The sequence below is a fragment of the Oreochromis aureus genome, linkage group 13 (assembly GCF_013358895.1).
Source record: "Oreochromis aureus strain Israel breed Guangdong linkage group 13, ZZ_aureus, whole genome shotgun sequence".
Lineage (NCBI taxonomy): Eukaryota > Metazoa > Chordata > Actinopteri > Cichliformes > Cichlidae > Oreochromis > Oreochromis aureus.
The window spans coordinates 24,915,057-24,931,238 of record NC_052954.1 but is presented as its reverse complement, the minus strand read 5'-3'; the positions used below and the strand labels follow the sequence as shown (position 1 = coordinate 24,931,238).

General features: G+C 40.1%; 3 protein-coding genes across 4 annotated transcripts in view; 1 reads left to right on the top strand and 2 right to left on the bottom strand.

Annotated features, from left to right (window-relative positions):
- The window catches only part of camkmt (calmodulin-lysine N-methyltransferase), a 113,026-nt gene extending 112,412 nt beyond the window's left edge, over positions 1-614 (bottom strand). Inside the window, exon 1 of one of the 2 annotated variants that reach the window (XM_031746759.2) lies at positions 396-614. The gene's annotated coding sequence lies outside the window, so the exon portion shown is untranslated. Of the gene's footprint in view, positions 1-298; positions 373-395 lie in introns of those variants that run through there. The other variant, XM_039621800.1, reaches the window with a different exon arrangement.
- Positions 36-8,340, top strand: prepl (prolyl endopeptidase like). Its single transcript, XM_031746758.2, has 15 exons — positions 36-353; positions 2,154-2,282; positions 2,525-2,591; positions 2,762-2,942; positions 3,018-3,106; positions 3,207-3,333; positions 3,411-3,627; positions 4,123-4,314; positions 4,479-4,691; positions 4,913-5,088; positions 5,311-5,527; positions 5,699-5,848; positions 6,469-6,595; positions 7,653-7,741; positions 8,204-8,340. The coding sequence occupies exons 1-15, from the start codon at positions 222-224 to the stop codon at positions 8,279-8,281; spliced, it is 2,184 nt and encodes a 727-aa protein (XP_031602618.1). The 5' UTR covers positions 36-221; the 3' UTR covers positions 8,282-8,340.
- A 114-nt stretch (positions 8,341-8,454) lies between these two features.
- slc3a1 (solute carrier family 3 member 1) lies at positions 8,455-15,653 on the bottom strand. Its single transcript, XM_031746760.2, has 10 exons — positions 15,195-15,653; positions 14,251-14,430; positions 13,978-14,123; positions 13,709-13,834; positions 13,174-13,293; positions 10,708-10,832; positions 10,162-10,363; positions 9,393-9,575; positions 9,028-9,153; positions 8,455-8,925 (listed from the first exon to the last, which is right to left on the bottom strand). Exons 1-10 carry the CDS (start codon positions 15,622-15,624, stop codon positions 8,491-8,493), a joined length of 2,073 nt encoding a protein of 690 aa, XP_031602620.1. The 5' UTR covers positions 15,625-15,653; the 3' UTR covers positions 8,455-8,490.
- Positions 15,654-16,182: the final 529 nt, after the last annotated feature.

The window sequence follows — 16,182 nt, the reverse complement described above, 5'->3', positions numbered from 1 at the left end:
TTTAGGAAATCGTGCATGTGCCTAAAAATGTTTTCGCTGGCTGTTGTGCGTAGCTGAAAAATTAACGTAGAAGAAAGCAGCGAGGATTATACGGCAATTAAAATGCCCAAACTGTCGCAAATGTGACCAACTGTACCTGATAGTAACCGTTAGCTAATTAAAATCACGCAAACGTCGCTGTCACCTGTTAATTTTATCTCATTAACGGTTAAACATTTGTCATGGGGTGTATATCGCCTTTGTTTTTCTTATCTGCTCGTGTTCCGATGCAATTTCGGGTAAAATTCCGGGAGCTAACCGCTTGTAAACGGAAAACATGGCTCTCCTGGTCCCTTCAGCGTTGTTGCTCGTCGGTAAGGAGTTCATTCAACGTTAAACATGCTGTTTTTACTTACCTTTGACTTGGTGCAGGATTACACGCTGGTCTCCCGTCTCGCTGATAACGCTAACTCATTCATTATTGAAAACCGTGTCTTTCTGCCGGGTTGACAAAACTAGTCTTGTAAGGAGACACAGATAAGGGCATAGGGCTGAAATTGATACTCTGAATGTGGCTGTGCTGGGAAACGCCTCCTATGTGTTTTGTTTTACTCATGTTTTTATGCAAGAGTACTATATAAATATGCCCAAAGCTCTTCTATCCAAATGTTTAGCATTTTAAAATAACTTCGAATTCAAATTGGATGATTTATGAACGCAGTCATTTATTTATAAAAGCCTCTACTACATTGCCATTACTATCATTGTTTTAAATAGGAATTAGCCTATTGGTTTGACAAGACAAATATAAAGTCATATGGGACTATTTTGTCTACTGTCAGCTGCTCCCTTTAGGTGTCACCACAGCGGTCTCCATCTCACCCTATCCCTGTCACACCAGCCCTCTGCATGTCCTCCTCCTCTACATCCAGGAATCGTCTCTTTTCCACTTGCCTGTCAGCTCCGTATTCATCATCCTTTTCACCACTATATTTACTGTCTCTCCTCTGCACATGTCCAAACTATCCCAGCCTTGCCTCTCTGACTTTGTCTCCAAACTGCTCAATCTGAGCTCTTGCTCAGATGTACTCATTACTAATCTTGTTCATCCTGGTCATTCCCAGTGGAAATCTTGTCATCTTCAGCTCTGCCTCCTTTCTTTTTGCTAGTACCACCCTCTCCAAACCATGCATCATAGAAGATCTCGCTACCATCTACTAAACCTTCTCTTTCACTCTTGCTGCTATCCTTCAGTCACAAATCACCCTTGATGTATCATCTCCACCCACTCCACCACACTTTCACTCTTTCCTTCACCTATCTTTGTGTGTGGACTGTTTTTCGTTTTGGATGGTTTACCCCAGGTGTTTAAACTCATCTACCTTCACTCATCTTCTCTTCAGTGTTACAAACTCAAAAATGTAATCCTAATAGATCTTAATTTTGAGTGTTTTAATTACACCTCTAAAATGAATTTGTTTGTGAATTTGTATTATATTTTCTTTCAAACAGAAGCATTAAGTAATCAAGGATGAAAAAAACACTGTCATGACTTCATTATAATTTGCGGTTTATCAAAGTATATGTAGCCAGACATGTTCAAATAAAAGCAGTATACTGTAACAGTGATTCACTCAAATTTAGCATAAGCTTTATAATATTTTTTTTCTAATATTATTCAAACTAGGATAATTAGTTTTGTAACAAATAACAGACCAAAATTATTGAAAGAAATTTAAATATCTGTTTAAAATTCAGGGGTTTTTTTGCATACAAAAATTGAAAACTGTAACTAATGACATCATAGCATCTAATTTTTTAATAAATTCCGTCATTGATAAAAAAATCAGTATAGATTTGATAAACACAATTAGAGCAATAAAACATATTTTCTGGTGTTTTGCTCACTTCAGAGTTAAACAGTCACGTTTCCTGAAACTTAAGTTTTATCATTAAACACTTTTCATGTCACCTCCTTGCCAATTGTTACAATTACACAAAAAGAGACATTGTTAGGTAGGCAGGTTATCTAACAATGACATGCTGAACATAGCGCTTGTATATTTAGCTATTGCTCACACTATAAGTACAGTAATGATTTACTTACTCAAAAAGACACTTTAATAAATAGGTGGAGGAATATTGCAGTAATATTTCAAGCTGTTTTATTTTAGGATACTTCATTATCATCGTCTGACCATCTAAGCTCCGGACTCGAGAGGTACAAGGACTTACAGAAGTATTTCAGGAGGAGATTAAAGGATGCATACCACAGGTTCTCCAATATACCTGATTACTCAGTGGTGAGGACGTCCTTTTGTTTTGGATTTGTCCATTTTATAATGATTTTGAATATTACCTTAGTGGGACTAATGGACAACAGTTAGAATTGCAAATTTGTTTAATATAATGATCATAAATATGACTTGTTTGCCTCCCTGATGCATGTTGACAGCAATCGAGTTTTTATATCATGACAAGGATTGTTTGGTAGCCTCAAATTATGTTAATCTTACAGCTGTTGTTGTTATTTATCTTGTCAAAGGTCTCTGGACATCACCATTTATATTTCACTGAAGAAGATGGGATATACAGAATGGACAAGAAACAGAGTAAGCAGCAAACATGATGAGGGTGTTTAAACTGCTCATGTTAGCAGTTCTGAAAGCCTAAAGTTTAGCAGCAGAAGACTATTTTTCTACTATATCCCTGTTACTGCATGTGCAACTTTTTATGCAGTCCATCATTAGAAATCTTTCCAACTTATTTCTTCTGTTTTTAGGTCACCTGGAGCCAGAGCAGGTGTTAAATCTAAGACAAATCTCTGGGGAGTTGGAGAAGACGGGACTTGAAAACAATAAGAGAAAGCAAAGATTTCAGTGGACGGTTCAGAGAATCCGTCTCTCCCCACGGGAAAGGCATCTTGCAGCGTCGCTAAAATGTACTCACACGGAAGAGCTGAGGTAAATCAAACAAAACATTTTAAACTACTGTACTTACTGAATTATTAAGAGGATGTTAATTCTGTGATGATTCAGGTGTGTGGTTGTGTGGCTTGAAAGGAGAAGATTCCTACCTCTGGATCCCCAACATGTGACACTAACCCTGGAGAAAGTCTTCAGCTTTGGTAAATTTTTGCACAATAAAAATGTAATTTAGTTGCGTTACAGGTAAGAACACTGATGTAAAACTTAAAATATTGCATGTGATTGCGTGCATGTGTGAAGAGTGGGCCACAGATGAAGTACTATTTTACACGACTCTGGAGGGTCTACGTTCCAGCGCAGTGTTTCGTCTGGATCTCACCTCCAGTGGAAGCAGGATAACCTCTGTTTTTGAGGAAATGCAGCCTGAGTAAGTGTAAGCGATGCAGCATGTAAGCTGCGTCTACTCCCACACCATCTCTAATTGACCTGCTGACATCTCCCCAGTGTGTTTGTGGAGGTTGCCCTGACCAGAGACCGACAGATCCTGACCATCAACTGTAACAGCAGGACAAGTTCAGAGGTGCTGCTAAGTGATATAGCAACATCAAATTTAGAGCCATTTGTGGTTCAGCCACGCCAGCTCAATCTCCTATACTACGTGGAGCACTGGAGAAGTCGGCTTATTATACTGGCAAATACAGGGCTTGGACAAGAATATCAGGTATAGTCTGTCCCATGTAAATATATATATTTATATATAGTATTTTTAGATTTTACATGAGTGATTGCACATCATCACCAAGGAAACCTGGATAAGTGTTTGGTCCTATGGTCACTATATAGTGAATAATGCAGACAAAAATACACATATACAAATACATAATGACTAGCAGAACTTTCCACATATAATTCAGGCTCAGGCATGAATGCAGTGTGCTCTGTAACTACAGGAGCATACCTGCTTTTACCTACTGTTCACTTTCTCTTCAAATGCACATGGAAAACAAAATGTCAGAAGTTAAAATAGTTCAAAAAGGTTTCTGTGTTTTGACACGCTATAATTTTCCTTATGTTCTGTTTCAAGTGGTCTCTATTCACAACTTACTGTATTAACTTACCAGTGGTGTTTTACAGAGTGCTACATTTAATATCCAGTAGAGCAATTAAACACATTGTTTTTTGGTGAAGGAGATTTATCATTCCATTTCATTTCTAGGTGGTTCAGGCTCCTGTCTCAGAGCCATCAATGGATTCCTGGGTCTCTTTGTTTGCACCTGAACCTGGCACTACAATTAAAGACATGGACGTGGTTGGAGACCACTGTGTGTTGGTTGCAAGAACGCCAGTTAGTGAACTTGCTCTCATTGTGGTCCCTCTGATCCACCCCAAGAACACATACATAGTGCAGGTAATTGTTACACAATTTCTTGCATACTTATTTGCTTGGTAGTGTTTGAGACTTTAACCACCTTTTGCTTCTTCTTAGTCTTTACTTTCTGTAATTTTATGGGTTTGTGGTTTAGTGTTATTAATATGTTCTCAAAGCTTTTTATTTCTACACTCATACTAAAGCTTCCATCCTGGGCTTGTGCCATCAAAACCAAGAAACCAGGCTTGGCTGACCAACAAAATATGCTAGAATTCCTGATATCGTCTCCAGTCCATCCGCCGGTTCCATACTGTCTACACCCTGAGAATGGGCTCCTTTTATCAGGCACTGGAGATGGATCCTCCCCAGAGAACCAAGCTGATTATATCACCACGCGCTTGGAGGCCTGCAGCCAAGTGAGGAAACTTGAAATATAATTTGCGCAAATAATAAGACAATGTCAGCAGGGATCTAAGCATTTAGTATTTATCACCATACAGAGAAGGGCACGTTGTGCTTCTTCATACAATATCACCTAACACAGAGGCAAATAATTGTAGCAAATTTTATAGAGTTATTTCTAGATAATTTACCATTAATTCCTTTAGTCTGATTCCATCTCTGTGTGTTTTTGTAGGACGGTACCTTTGTGCCAGTGACATTGTTTCATACAGTACCTGTGGAGCATTTGAGACAGGCACCGCTGCTGGTCCATGTCTATGGTGCTTATGGCAGAGATCTTAACATGGAGTTCTACCCAGAGAAAAAAGTGATGCTGGAGCAGGGCTGGGCTCTGGCCTACTGCCATGTCAGGTATGATATCACTCCTCTAGGAAGCTAACCAAACCCCATGGGCTGAAAAAGTTGTTCGCTGACGAGAGACATGCTTTATATGACCAAAACCTTTACCTACATTGTTTTAGGGAAATGACAGACAAGTCATTGTCATCATAGGGGGCAAGTGAAATATGTAATTCAAACTTTGTGCTCCCCATGAGTTGAAGTAAACTTGTTCTTTGCTTTTACACTCTGTAGAGGTGGAGGGGAGCGTGGCCTTTCTTGGCACAGACAAGCCTGCGTGGGAGGGAAGCAGAGAGGAGTTGAGGACCTCCAAGCCTGTCTCCATCACCTTTTCTCCTTAGGAGTCTCCTCTCCTTCTCTCACCGCTCTTACAGCCTGCAGTGCTGGGGCTGTCCCAGTGGGAGCTCTGTGCAACAGACACCCACTATTGATGCGGGCTGTCACCCTGCAGGTAAGAGATTAAATCATTGGAGGTTTTGTGCTTAAACCCTGAACCATACAACATTGTTGTTAAATTTACCAAAATGTTGAATATTCTTGACTGAGTCTTTCTATACCGTAGTTACTTGTAGTAAAAATGTGACCTAAACACTTCCAAAACCACACCTTTTCCTGTTTTCAGGCTCCGTTTCTGGATGTGTTAGGGACTATAGAGGATCACAGCCTGCCTCTAACTTTAGAGGATAGAGATGAATGGGGGGACCCAGTGGGAAACCCAGAACACAGACATATCATCACCTCCTACTGTCCCCTTCACAACATCACTCCTCAGGTATAGAGAGAAAAACACAATATAAAAATAAAATGCAGCTGTATTTTTTTAACTGGCTTAACAGAAAATAGTATTTTTGTTTGTGTTACCACTTGATGTAATGTTTTGCTTTATACATGTGTTTACATGCGCACATACGTGTTTCAGTCACCTCAATCATAGTTGAATGCTGATCAAATGCATTGACGGATGCTTTGAGCAGGTAACAAACTGCAGGTAAACATGCTTTCTGGGACTCAGTCGTACCTGTAGGTGGACCAGGTTGGTGTATTTGATGTCAAATTTCCCATGCAATAAAAATTTTCCTGTACCTAATGCGAGGTAACAGACATCTAATTCAGCCAAAGCTGAAACCCAGTTTTAAATTCTCCTGGCTAACATTTTGGTCCAGAGCCATTATTCAAAACAGCTCTAGTTTAATTAGTGCTTTTCAGCCAGTTTTTGAAAACAACTAATGACATCTATTATAGGATGTTTTGGTTTAATTCCATGAAACACTGTAGGGACACATTGAGGGCCATTGAAAATTAATACCTTTGGTAAGCATCATAATGTAAACTACAGTATGCAATTTAAAATGCTTGTGTATGTCTGTGTGTGGCTGTGTTTGTGTGATACAGCATTACCCATCGATGCTGCTGACAGCCTACAGTGGTGACAACGTGGTTCCTCTGGCAGGCATCCTTAAATACACTGAACAACTAAAGAAAGCTGTTCATACACACTTCAGCATGAAGCCAAAGTCAGGTACTCTAGTCATTTCTCCAAGTATGCAGCCATGCATATTATTGTGTGTTTGAGTACCTCATTCTATGGGGGTGTGCATTTGTCTTTGTGTGCAGCATACATTGTCCTTGTCCTTTTAGGAGTAATTTCTGCATGATCAGAGGTTTTAATAGCATGGGGTCATCCCCCAATAGTAGTGTCAGTGTGCATGTTGGGAGAGGTAGCAGTAGCAAATGCATGGCTGTCTGTGAGGGGAAGTGCTAACAGCATTTAAGTTCATGACCAAAATGTAGCATAGGTCACCTTGTAGTAAAGCTTGCCTCTGTGTATACATGCGTTTTGTGTGTGTGTCTGTTAGTGTGCGTATGTGTGTGTCAGCTAATTGCTCTCATTTCCCCCCGACAGGCTCTTTCTCCCTCTCACTTATAATCTTCCTTCACCACGTTGGTGGTACTCCTTATTTACACCCCTCTCTCTCTCGCACTGCCTCCTCTGCTCCTGTTTCAAATGCACACATTATCTCTCTCCGTTACCCTCGCTCACTTTTCTGTTGTTCACACATACACCAGGCAGCTTAAGTGTCTGTGTATGTGTGTGTGTGTGTGTGTGTGTGTGTGTGTGTGTGTGTGTGTGTGTGTGTGTGTGTGCGTGTGCGTGTGTGCGTGTATATGTCTCCCTAATCTGTCTCTCTCTGTTCTCCGGAGTCTTTGATAAAGTGCTGATGGCATAGACACATCCAGGCGGGTGGGCAGGCCCATTAGCATGGTAAAGAGATAGTGTATCAGAGCAAGAGATTAGACGCCACAGACTGGGAGCTGTCAAGGTCAAGACCGCACTTGTGAAACAGTCCATACCACAGAGACGGGGAGGGGGGATAATATGGAGGAGGGGAGGCAGGGGGATATCAGATGGGAGGATAAATGAGTGAAAGCAAAGACAGAAGACTGAAAAAGATGATTGGGGGGGGGGGAATGGACAGAGAAGGGGAGCAGAGAAAAGAACATTTTAAAGAAAATTTTAAGTATTGTCTTCTGCCCTTACTTGGCTCTTGAATCTCTTTGTGTACTTTTAATTTTAGAGTGTAAACCAGCACCAAACATAGCTCTGAATATCCAACCTGGAGCAAATCACCTTGGACCAGAAGACTTTGAGCTAATGCTGGAGGAGGTAAATTAATTTTCCTGAAGCTAAAACCTTCTTGAAAAGATTGATGTTTTTATTTTGCAGTCTTTTTAAGGACAAATTGATCTGCAAATTGGACACAAATATTTTCTGGTATGAGACATTTTTACTTGCTGAAAATTATGAGTGGCTCTTAATGTCCCATCAGAATGCACACCAATTCTGAGACATGAAATATTAGTATGCAATATACTATTTGTCTCACAGCTTTAAAATTGAGCTATAAAGTCAGTTAAATCAAGGAGGCCTTTTACCTGTAGATGTGATTTTGTTTATTACAAATGCACCATGATGTCATGTACGTGTGTGATAAGCAGCCAAATCTGAGAAAGCCTTCTTAATATATAATCTATAATTGGCCTTATGAATGTAAAAGTTTGAGTTTCAGCACTTGGATGGGTGATGACAGATACATACTGTTTGTTTGGTTTTTATTCCATAACAAAGGAAGCCCTCGAGCTTGCATTTCTGTACATGGAGCTAGGCCTGGACCCTCCTCGGCCTCAACGCAAGCGGAGAAGATAGCGAGGCTATGAAGAAGCAGTCGGGCATGAAAAACAGAGCATCTTCCATCACAGCAACTAGACAGACTGGTGCCCAAATCTAATAATAATAACAGCAATTACACTTTCAAAGATAAGAAAAAACTACATTGTAGAGGAAACACCAGAGAAAAATCTTAATGCTTTGATTGTTTCCATAATACAGCAGTTATTGGATACTCATCTCCATTTTTACTGACATTTATAAAGTATGCCTATGGTCTCCAAATAGCAAGCCTTCTCAGAGATGTAGCACTCTTCAGGATGGTTGGGATTAAACCGAGTGTTGGTGGAGTACTGAATCACCAAACCCTCTCCTACTTCTGTCTGGATGCGAGACTTTGGAAGCACTTTGCCATCATTGGCTTTGTTGGTGCTCATCAGCACCTTCAACTCATCTGGCAGCTCACGAACAGAGGAGAGATCTGTGATAGCTGATTCTTTACCAAAGTTAACCACTATGAGGAAAGCTCGCTTAAGTCCATCAAGCTCTCTGATGTAAGAGAAGACATTGGCATCATCGTGGACGTAGCAGAACCATCCACGGTTAAGGGGGAGCTCTGATTGACGCAGGGTGTTCAGGAAGCGGTACTGAGCCAGAACAGAACCATCATCTTTCATCTGGGCCTGGGAATAAAGGAATGGGAGGAGGACAGATGAACCATAGAAAGATACACATAAGAAAACGATCTTTCTTCAAAGTTGAACATTAGAAAAACAGATCTATACCTCCACGTTGACCGTTTCATAATCGGGGTGTAGTGGCAACCAGGTGAGATTTGTTTTATCATTAAAACCTGCGTTCATGTTAGCATTCCACTGCAATGGAGATCGCTGAGGGTCTCGACTGGCACTCTGCAGCGAAAGCAGAGGAATCATATTGGTATATTTGCTCATGTATACAGTCGCAAGTGTATTAGATACAACAAGACTGCAAAAATGTCCTTTAAAGTAAAGACATTTATGTTGTTATATTTATGTTTATTTATTGTTATTTTTAAAATGACATTAAACTGGTTATTTTTAAGGACCTCTCACAGAGATGTGTGACAGTGAGGGTTTAAAGGTTTCTTCAGTGTGTGCACAGTACTGACTGTATTGTATTTGCCGGCTGGGTCTTGTATCTGACTTGCTGTCACGTTAATGTTCTCCATGCCGATCTCCTCGCCGTAGTAGGTGGTGGCTGTGCCTGGAAGGGTCAGCAGCAGCATGTTGATGGCACGAACATAGAGTTGACCAGCACTGGAAGAAATCCGAGTCCTGTCATGGTTTCCAACCTGATAACAGTGTAGGTAAGAGAAAAACAAGACAGCGGGTTGAATAAGAAATTAGGAAGTAAGGAGGTGGGCTGAAAGGGATGGGTTAGGTCATTCAGGAAAGAGATATGCACACATATTTGTTTTCTTAATATGTGTTAGGTGCTAAAGTCTGGAGATGGACATAAAGTAAAAAGGCTATACTTTTGAGCCTAATCAATAGTAATTACAGAAAATAAACATGCTTAATTTACTTTTACTCAGCTACTAATTATTTAGCTTTACAGGAGGGTTTTTGTATTGACAAATTTAATTTAATTGCCTAGTGTTTGTCAAACTATCACTGCAAAGGGGTTGATGATTAACAAACACATAAACCGACCTGTGGTTAGAAAGATACGACAGCAGAAGCATGATCTCAGGCAGACAGTCTACTAAGGATGACTCGACAGTTCATTCTTATGAATGCTGCTGACACATTCCTTAATCTGGTGATTTCAGCATGTTATGTGCCACATTATGCAGGACATGACACTACTGATCCTGTGGTTTTTACCATTGTAAAAAGCGAGGAAATAAATATATAAATATGAGTTTAAGAACTCACCACCCAGTTGGGCCATTTTCCTTTGGGCATGTTGCCCATCCAGAGGTGGACCAGATGCTTAGCCCATACTCCACTGGTGTTTTGGGGTAGATCCAGCAGGTAAAAGTTAAAGGGGAAGTCACCTTCCTTTTCCAGCTTGGTGCCATAGTACATCATGGTCTTGTACACCTCTTCATAATCGTATGACTCTATTACCATGAATCTGCAGCACAGGAGGAATTTATTTTGCATGTGATATGACACAGAAACCACAATGACTTGTGTCAGGATATTGTCTATTAGCTGATTTTGTTTATCCTACTATTTGAAATAATTAAAAAAAAATCTGGGCTCAATTCCTTATTCTAGATTTCAAGTTGCTTTTATTAGCATATTTAATGAAATAGTTTGGTTTGAACATTAGTGCATTGTATAAGCAAAAGGTCTTTAATATTAAGGATGTTTGTGACATGATAATTACAGGTAGTAATAATTAAGTAGGCGAGTGCATTACAAGTTTATCTGTTCTGCCATAGTAATATTGAATGCACTTAATCACTTTCCTACCTGTATCTGCCAGGCTCTTGACTGTAGATGTCCATCTGTGCTCTAAACTCCCTCAGTATGTCATGCAAGCCCACCTGACTGGTGGTGTAGTCACTGTGGAGATCCCACTCTGTAGTTACCAACTCCTGGATAGAAATATGTAAAAGGTTATGTAGTGATTATGCAATTTTAGTATAGCTTAGCTACTTTCAGGCTGTGTGCTGGAGTTAGAGTTTGTATTTTCTATGAGCAAAGTTTGCTGAGTGAGAAACTGTGGATTAAGAAAATTTCTGCTAATTCTTCACAGTTTTTATTTTTGTAACTGTCCAAATAAAATGGGCGAGAAAGGCAAAGGAAGAAAAAACATTCTGTTAAGTTCTAATTATGGAGGCGCTGAGGAAATCTGACTCACTGGACAACTATTGGCGTTACCAGAGTGTAAAGCATTGGGTTTACAGATTTAAGGGAATCGGCCATAGACCTGCACAGAGACAGTGATGTCACAGTTCTAAAATTACACCTAATGTGCATGTCTTTTTTGAAAGATAATCTCAAGCCATTAAGCTGGCCTAATGTCAGGCAAGTGAACCATTCAGCCAACAGCAACCACAGCATAAACCACTAAAGCAATAATGTAGAGGCAGATGGTTTCTGATTCATATTTAGCTGAATCACATCTCAGGGTGTGATAAAATTCTTAATATGCCTATAAACTTTTAGATATCTTTCTCAATTGCAGAATTGTAGTTCCAGTGGTTTGTAAAAATGCGTTACTGTTTCTAAGATGGCAAAGAGTTGTTTGGTTTAAAAATTACCTCATGGTTAAACATAATCAGATTGTAAAAATGTAACTTAACTGCAAATCTGTGGGTATAAATTCTCAGTCATCAGTGAGTAAAAGAGTCCCAGTGTTATGGTTTTACCCTGCAGTCGTAAGTAAACTCCTAATGACTTGCTAATCCACCAAAATATGCTCCTTTGCTTCTAATCTTTCCTCTGTGAGAAATATCTTCAGCCTCTTTGACCTTAATTCAGCATGTATCACGAACCCTTTGAGTTTCACAAACAGTGTGTTCTTCACATGACTATGAAGCTGACATTTAAGCTAGAGATAAATAATCAGTGATACATCATACACAGTGTGTACAGTCCCACTCAGCTTTTGATTATTTTTATTCTACTAGCAACAAGGGAAAGTTCTTCTTCAGTGAAGCTGCTTCTGCACACAGTGCTGCTTTCATGGATCAGATCGTTAAATTTTGGACTCTGACATTTCAGATAATTACATAAGTCAATAAAATCAAATTATGACTGCATAACTCTAAGTTACAGCTTTGATTCTTAGAACTGTTAAGTTCATCCACCACCTTTATCTGAGCAACGATGCACAGTTCTTGTCATTTAACCCCAAATTTGTTGAGCATTTTCCTTTTTCAACTTACTGCAGAACAAAGAACCTTATAGATGAAGTAGATATATTTAAAGGTTTTTCACCATAAAATGCTTTTTGCCTGTCAAAGATTTTATTGGCATAACAGATATCATCTATCAGTTTCACATCAAAAGCTATTTATCTTGGGTTATAAAGTTATATCACATGTTGATGAAGTGCCAGTGAGTAAACACATGGGATTGCTTTAGCCAAAACGTGGCTCTGGTTTTCTTTTTCCACAGTGGTGGCTGTCGGGCAAAGTGAGCCCAGACTTAGGGGTAAATCAACCTGGTGGTTAATCTTTTACCAAAACAAATGCATAATCTTAAAATTGATTTTGCATCATAACAAATCCCAACTTAAAAATTCTTGAAAGTCCTAGCGCTTTTATGTCAGAGGAAAATGGCCCGACTGCTTTGAGCGGATATGAATGCAACAGTGACTCAAAAAAAACATCATCACAAATAAGGTATGCATAAGAGCGTCTCTGAATACCTAAAAACTTGAACCCTGAAGCAGATGAGCTACAGCAGCAGAAGACCACGCTGGTTGTCACTCCTGTAAACTGAGGCTACAATTCACATGAAAGCATGGATCTATCATGACTTTTATCAAAGGTTCAGGCTAGTGGTGGTGGTGTAATGTTGTTGGAGATATATTTTCTGAGTGTTATTTCATCTATTGATGGCTGCTTCTAGCAGGATAGCACACAATGTCACAAGGTTTAGATCAAACTTGTACATGACAATGAGTTTACTGTACTGTCATAAAAGTAGTGCAAATGAATGTGTTCTTGTGAAAAGACTCAAAATCATTTAATCACAACTGTCACTAAACAACTGCTACACCTTCACCTGTTACACCCACTCTGTCACTATTAAAAATGAAAATGTCAGCTATTTGACCGTCTTTGTCAAGTCAGTGTGTGAGCAGATGGCAGCTAGCACAAAGCCAGCAGGTTTTGTTGTCTGACACGAGCGGCGCCCATTAGTGACGAGTCATTTTAGCTGAACTCAGCAAAACCAATGAGGTTAGATGTGTAGTTTAACACTCACGGGTGGTTTGTTTGGATCAACCTGTGGTTCATCCCTCATGTGTGGAGCCTCCAGCATGTGCTTCACTGCATCCATTCTGAAGCCATCCACTCCCTTATCCAGCCAGAAATGAATAATATCCTAAAATTGAGAAAAAGAAATGCATATAGAGCAATTAAGCTAGCATCTACATTATGTGTGAAAAGGCTGCAGAAAGATAAAATCATTTAACTATAGCAAAGACAGTTGAGTAGAAATAATGTTTATGTACAGCCCATTATTGCTTATGTTGTACTTTGCGCTGTGTGCAGCCACAATTAAAAACATATAGGTTAACTGGTACAAGTTAATGTATAATCAGTGTGTCACACATTACTGTTAAAGGTGGACAGAGGACACAAGAATGATAATACAGTGAAAGACAGAACAGATGAAGAAAACACATGATTTTAGCGCATGCATCACTGAATTTACTTTAAGAAATGAGTCAGTACCTGAGCGCGTGTGTGTGTGTGTGTGTGTCTGTGTGTCTCACTGCATGTTCCAGTAATCTTACAATCATCTCATTGATGACATCTGGGTTTCTGAAGTTCAGGTCTGGTTGCTCCTTGAGAAACTGGTGGAGGTAGCACTGCCCTCTAACTTCATCGTATGTCCATGATGAGTTCCCAAAGATACTCACCTGAGTGCAAGATGGGAAACAAATCTGATATAAATTCCAGTACATTGCACCTGTTTAGTACTATGAACTTGGTGAAGGTTCAGTGAAAATGTGAAGAAGACAAAATCATAGACCAGCTAGAAAAGAACAGAACAAGCACCAACCCAGTTATTAGGCTTCGGTCCGTCTGGTTTGCAGTCAGTCCACACGTAATAATCCTCATAGTGAGGATCTCTAGTCCGGCTCAAGTTGAACCAGCGGTGTCGATCACTGGTATGATTGGGAATGAAATCCATGATTAGCCTCAAACCTGGTGGAAATGGAGACAGGTATTTGTGTGTCAGACATGCAGCCTGCTATAAAAAACACTCATACCCCCCCAAAATCACCTTCTAGCTTCACATTTTCACATAAACAAGGGTATTCAAAGTGCACACCTTTGCTGTGCATTGTTGCCAGGAGTTCCTCAAAGTCCTTCATGGTTCCAAAGAGTGGATCAATATCACGGAAGTCCTCCACATCATACCCAAAGTCTTTCATGGGAGAACGGTAGAAAGGGCTGATCCAAATTGACTTGATGTTAAGGTATTCAAAGTGGTCCAGCTTCTCCTTGATGCCTGTCAGACGGGAGATACAGGATCTACTGTAACCACTCGGTGCTGAAATTCAGTCCTAATAGAATGAAGGACTATGGATAGGAAAAGAGTACTGAAAGCATGCATTAGTAATTTTTTTTATAGGAAATAATGCAATATAATGAGAGCACTGTCATTTCCCTCTAAAAAGCATCTGCATATTTAATATTATAAATGAGCCATTGAAAACAACCAAATGCAGTTTTACCATTCCCTTTGTATAGTTTAGTATTATTATTATTAATGGTTAAATAAAGTTAATAATTTACTTTTGTATAAGTGACCAAACATAAGAAATTGATAAGAGCAGCTGTTAGATTGACAGAGTGAAAAATCTACCAGGACATTGTGGATTTACAAGAATTTGGCAAAGTATACACCATCTCAGAAAGGGTGCTACGTTGTTTAAAAAAATGGAGCCTCAAGAGTTCATAGAAGGCTTTAACTGGCAAAAAAAAAAATCACAGCGATTTTGCAGGATTTCAATAGTAGGCTACTCTATAAGTATAATCTATAAGAGTATATGAGGAAGTATTTATAATATGGCCTAAAGGTGTTAAAAGTACAGTAGTTTGAAATGCACAATATAATATGGAAATGCTCTAAGTGACTCAAAAGTGTAACAGTATTTGCCTTCCACTGTGGGAAGCGGAGCGTCATTGGTGTCGTGTATAAGAACACCTGTTTTAATGAAAATCTTCGAACAGTCGTTATCAGAACTTGCAGTAGTGCCGCGGGTGTCTTACCTTTGAGGTCTCCCACCCCATCCCCGTCGGAGTCTTTGAAGGACCGGGGGTAAATCTGGTACACCGGGGAGGCCTGCCACCAGCTCAGGCACTTCGGAGAAAGCGCGATCACCGCGATGGTGACCGCCACCAGAGCCAGGGTGCAGCACACCGTTAGCCAGAACAGGATCTCTCGGGGCACTCGGTACCGGGCCTTAGAGGAGTACAGCACCAGCACCTCCTTAGGCATCCCGGCGTACGGTTTGATCTGCGTGTACTCATCTCGCGCGTCCGAGAGCCGCTTCACGCCGATGGAGTCCCGCTTCTCCTCGCTGTCGGAGACGCTGATGTTGTCCCTCGCTGCTGGCCCGTCTCCGTCTGCATCCTTGTAACCCGGGTTTCTGGTGCACTCCCCGAGCTCCACGCTGTCGGAGTCTTTTCTATAACTCATGTTGTTTGTTAAAACGAACCGTGTCGGGTTGTGTAGCTCGCCTCAAGAACAATGAGTGACTCGGAGACCGCACATTAAAGATAATACAGTCAGAGGGTCATAGTACACGGAGTAGAGCCTGTCTCTGACACACCTGTGGAATGTGGGAAAGTGGAGAGTTGATGGGACTGGTTACAGATTAGCATTTTTTCAGTACACAGTATTAACCCGTTTTGCCCCACTGGCAACAATTGTTGCCAAAGTTTATCACTGTCATTTTCGACTCACAATAAAAAATCTCAAAGGTACTAATGCAACTTTTTCCACTTATATGCTAGTAGACAACTTAGACAAAGGTTTTGATTTTTAAAAAATCGTTTCCAAGTGCTTCCTATCGCATGACATCATCTGCTTCCCGCTCTTTCTGGCTGAAGACATGGCGGATGCAAATCATCCTGGAAAGAGGTAATTTTCATAAATTTCTTATGACTTTCCCCCCAAACATATTTATAATTATTTAATCATTCAAGTCTCTAGAGTAACCCTCCCCAAAAAAATTGTACCTAGGATAAATATTTT

Coding starts and splice junctions, on each gene's coding strand:
- prepl (XM_031746758.2), top strand. CDS start 222: ATGGGGTGTATATCGCCTTTGTTTTTCTTATCTGCTCGTGTTCCGATG. Junction 3,107..3,206: donor GGAGAAAGTCTTCAGCTTTG/GTAAATTTTTGC, acceptor GCATGTGTGAAG/AGTGGGCCACAGATGAAGTA. Junction 5,849..6,468: donor TTCACAACATCACTCCTCAG/GTATAGAGAGAA, acceptor TGTGTGATACAG/CATTACCCATCGATGCTGCT.
- slc3a1 (XM_031746760.2), bottom strand. CDS start 15,624: ATGAGTTATAGAAAAGACTCCGACAGCGTGGAGCTCGGGGAGTGCACC. Junction 14,431..15,194: donor TGGGGTGGGAGACCTCAAAG/GTAAGACACCCG, acceptor CCCGTCTGACAG/GCATCAAGGAGAAGCTGGAC. Junction 9,576..10,161: donor GAAAATGGCCCAACTGGGTG/GTGAGTTCTTAA, acceptor CACTGTTATCAG/GTTGGAAACCATGACAGGAC.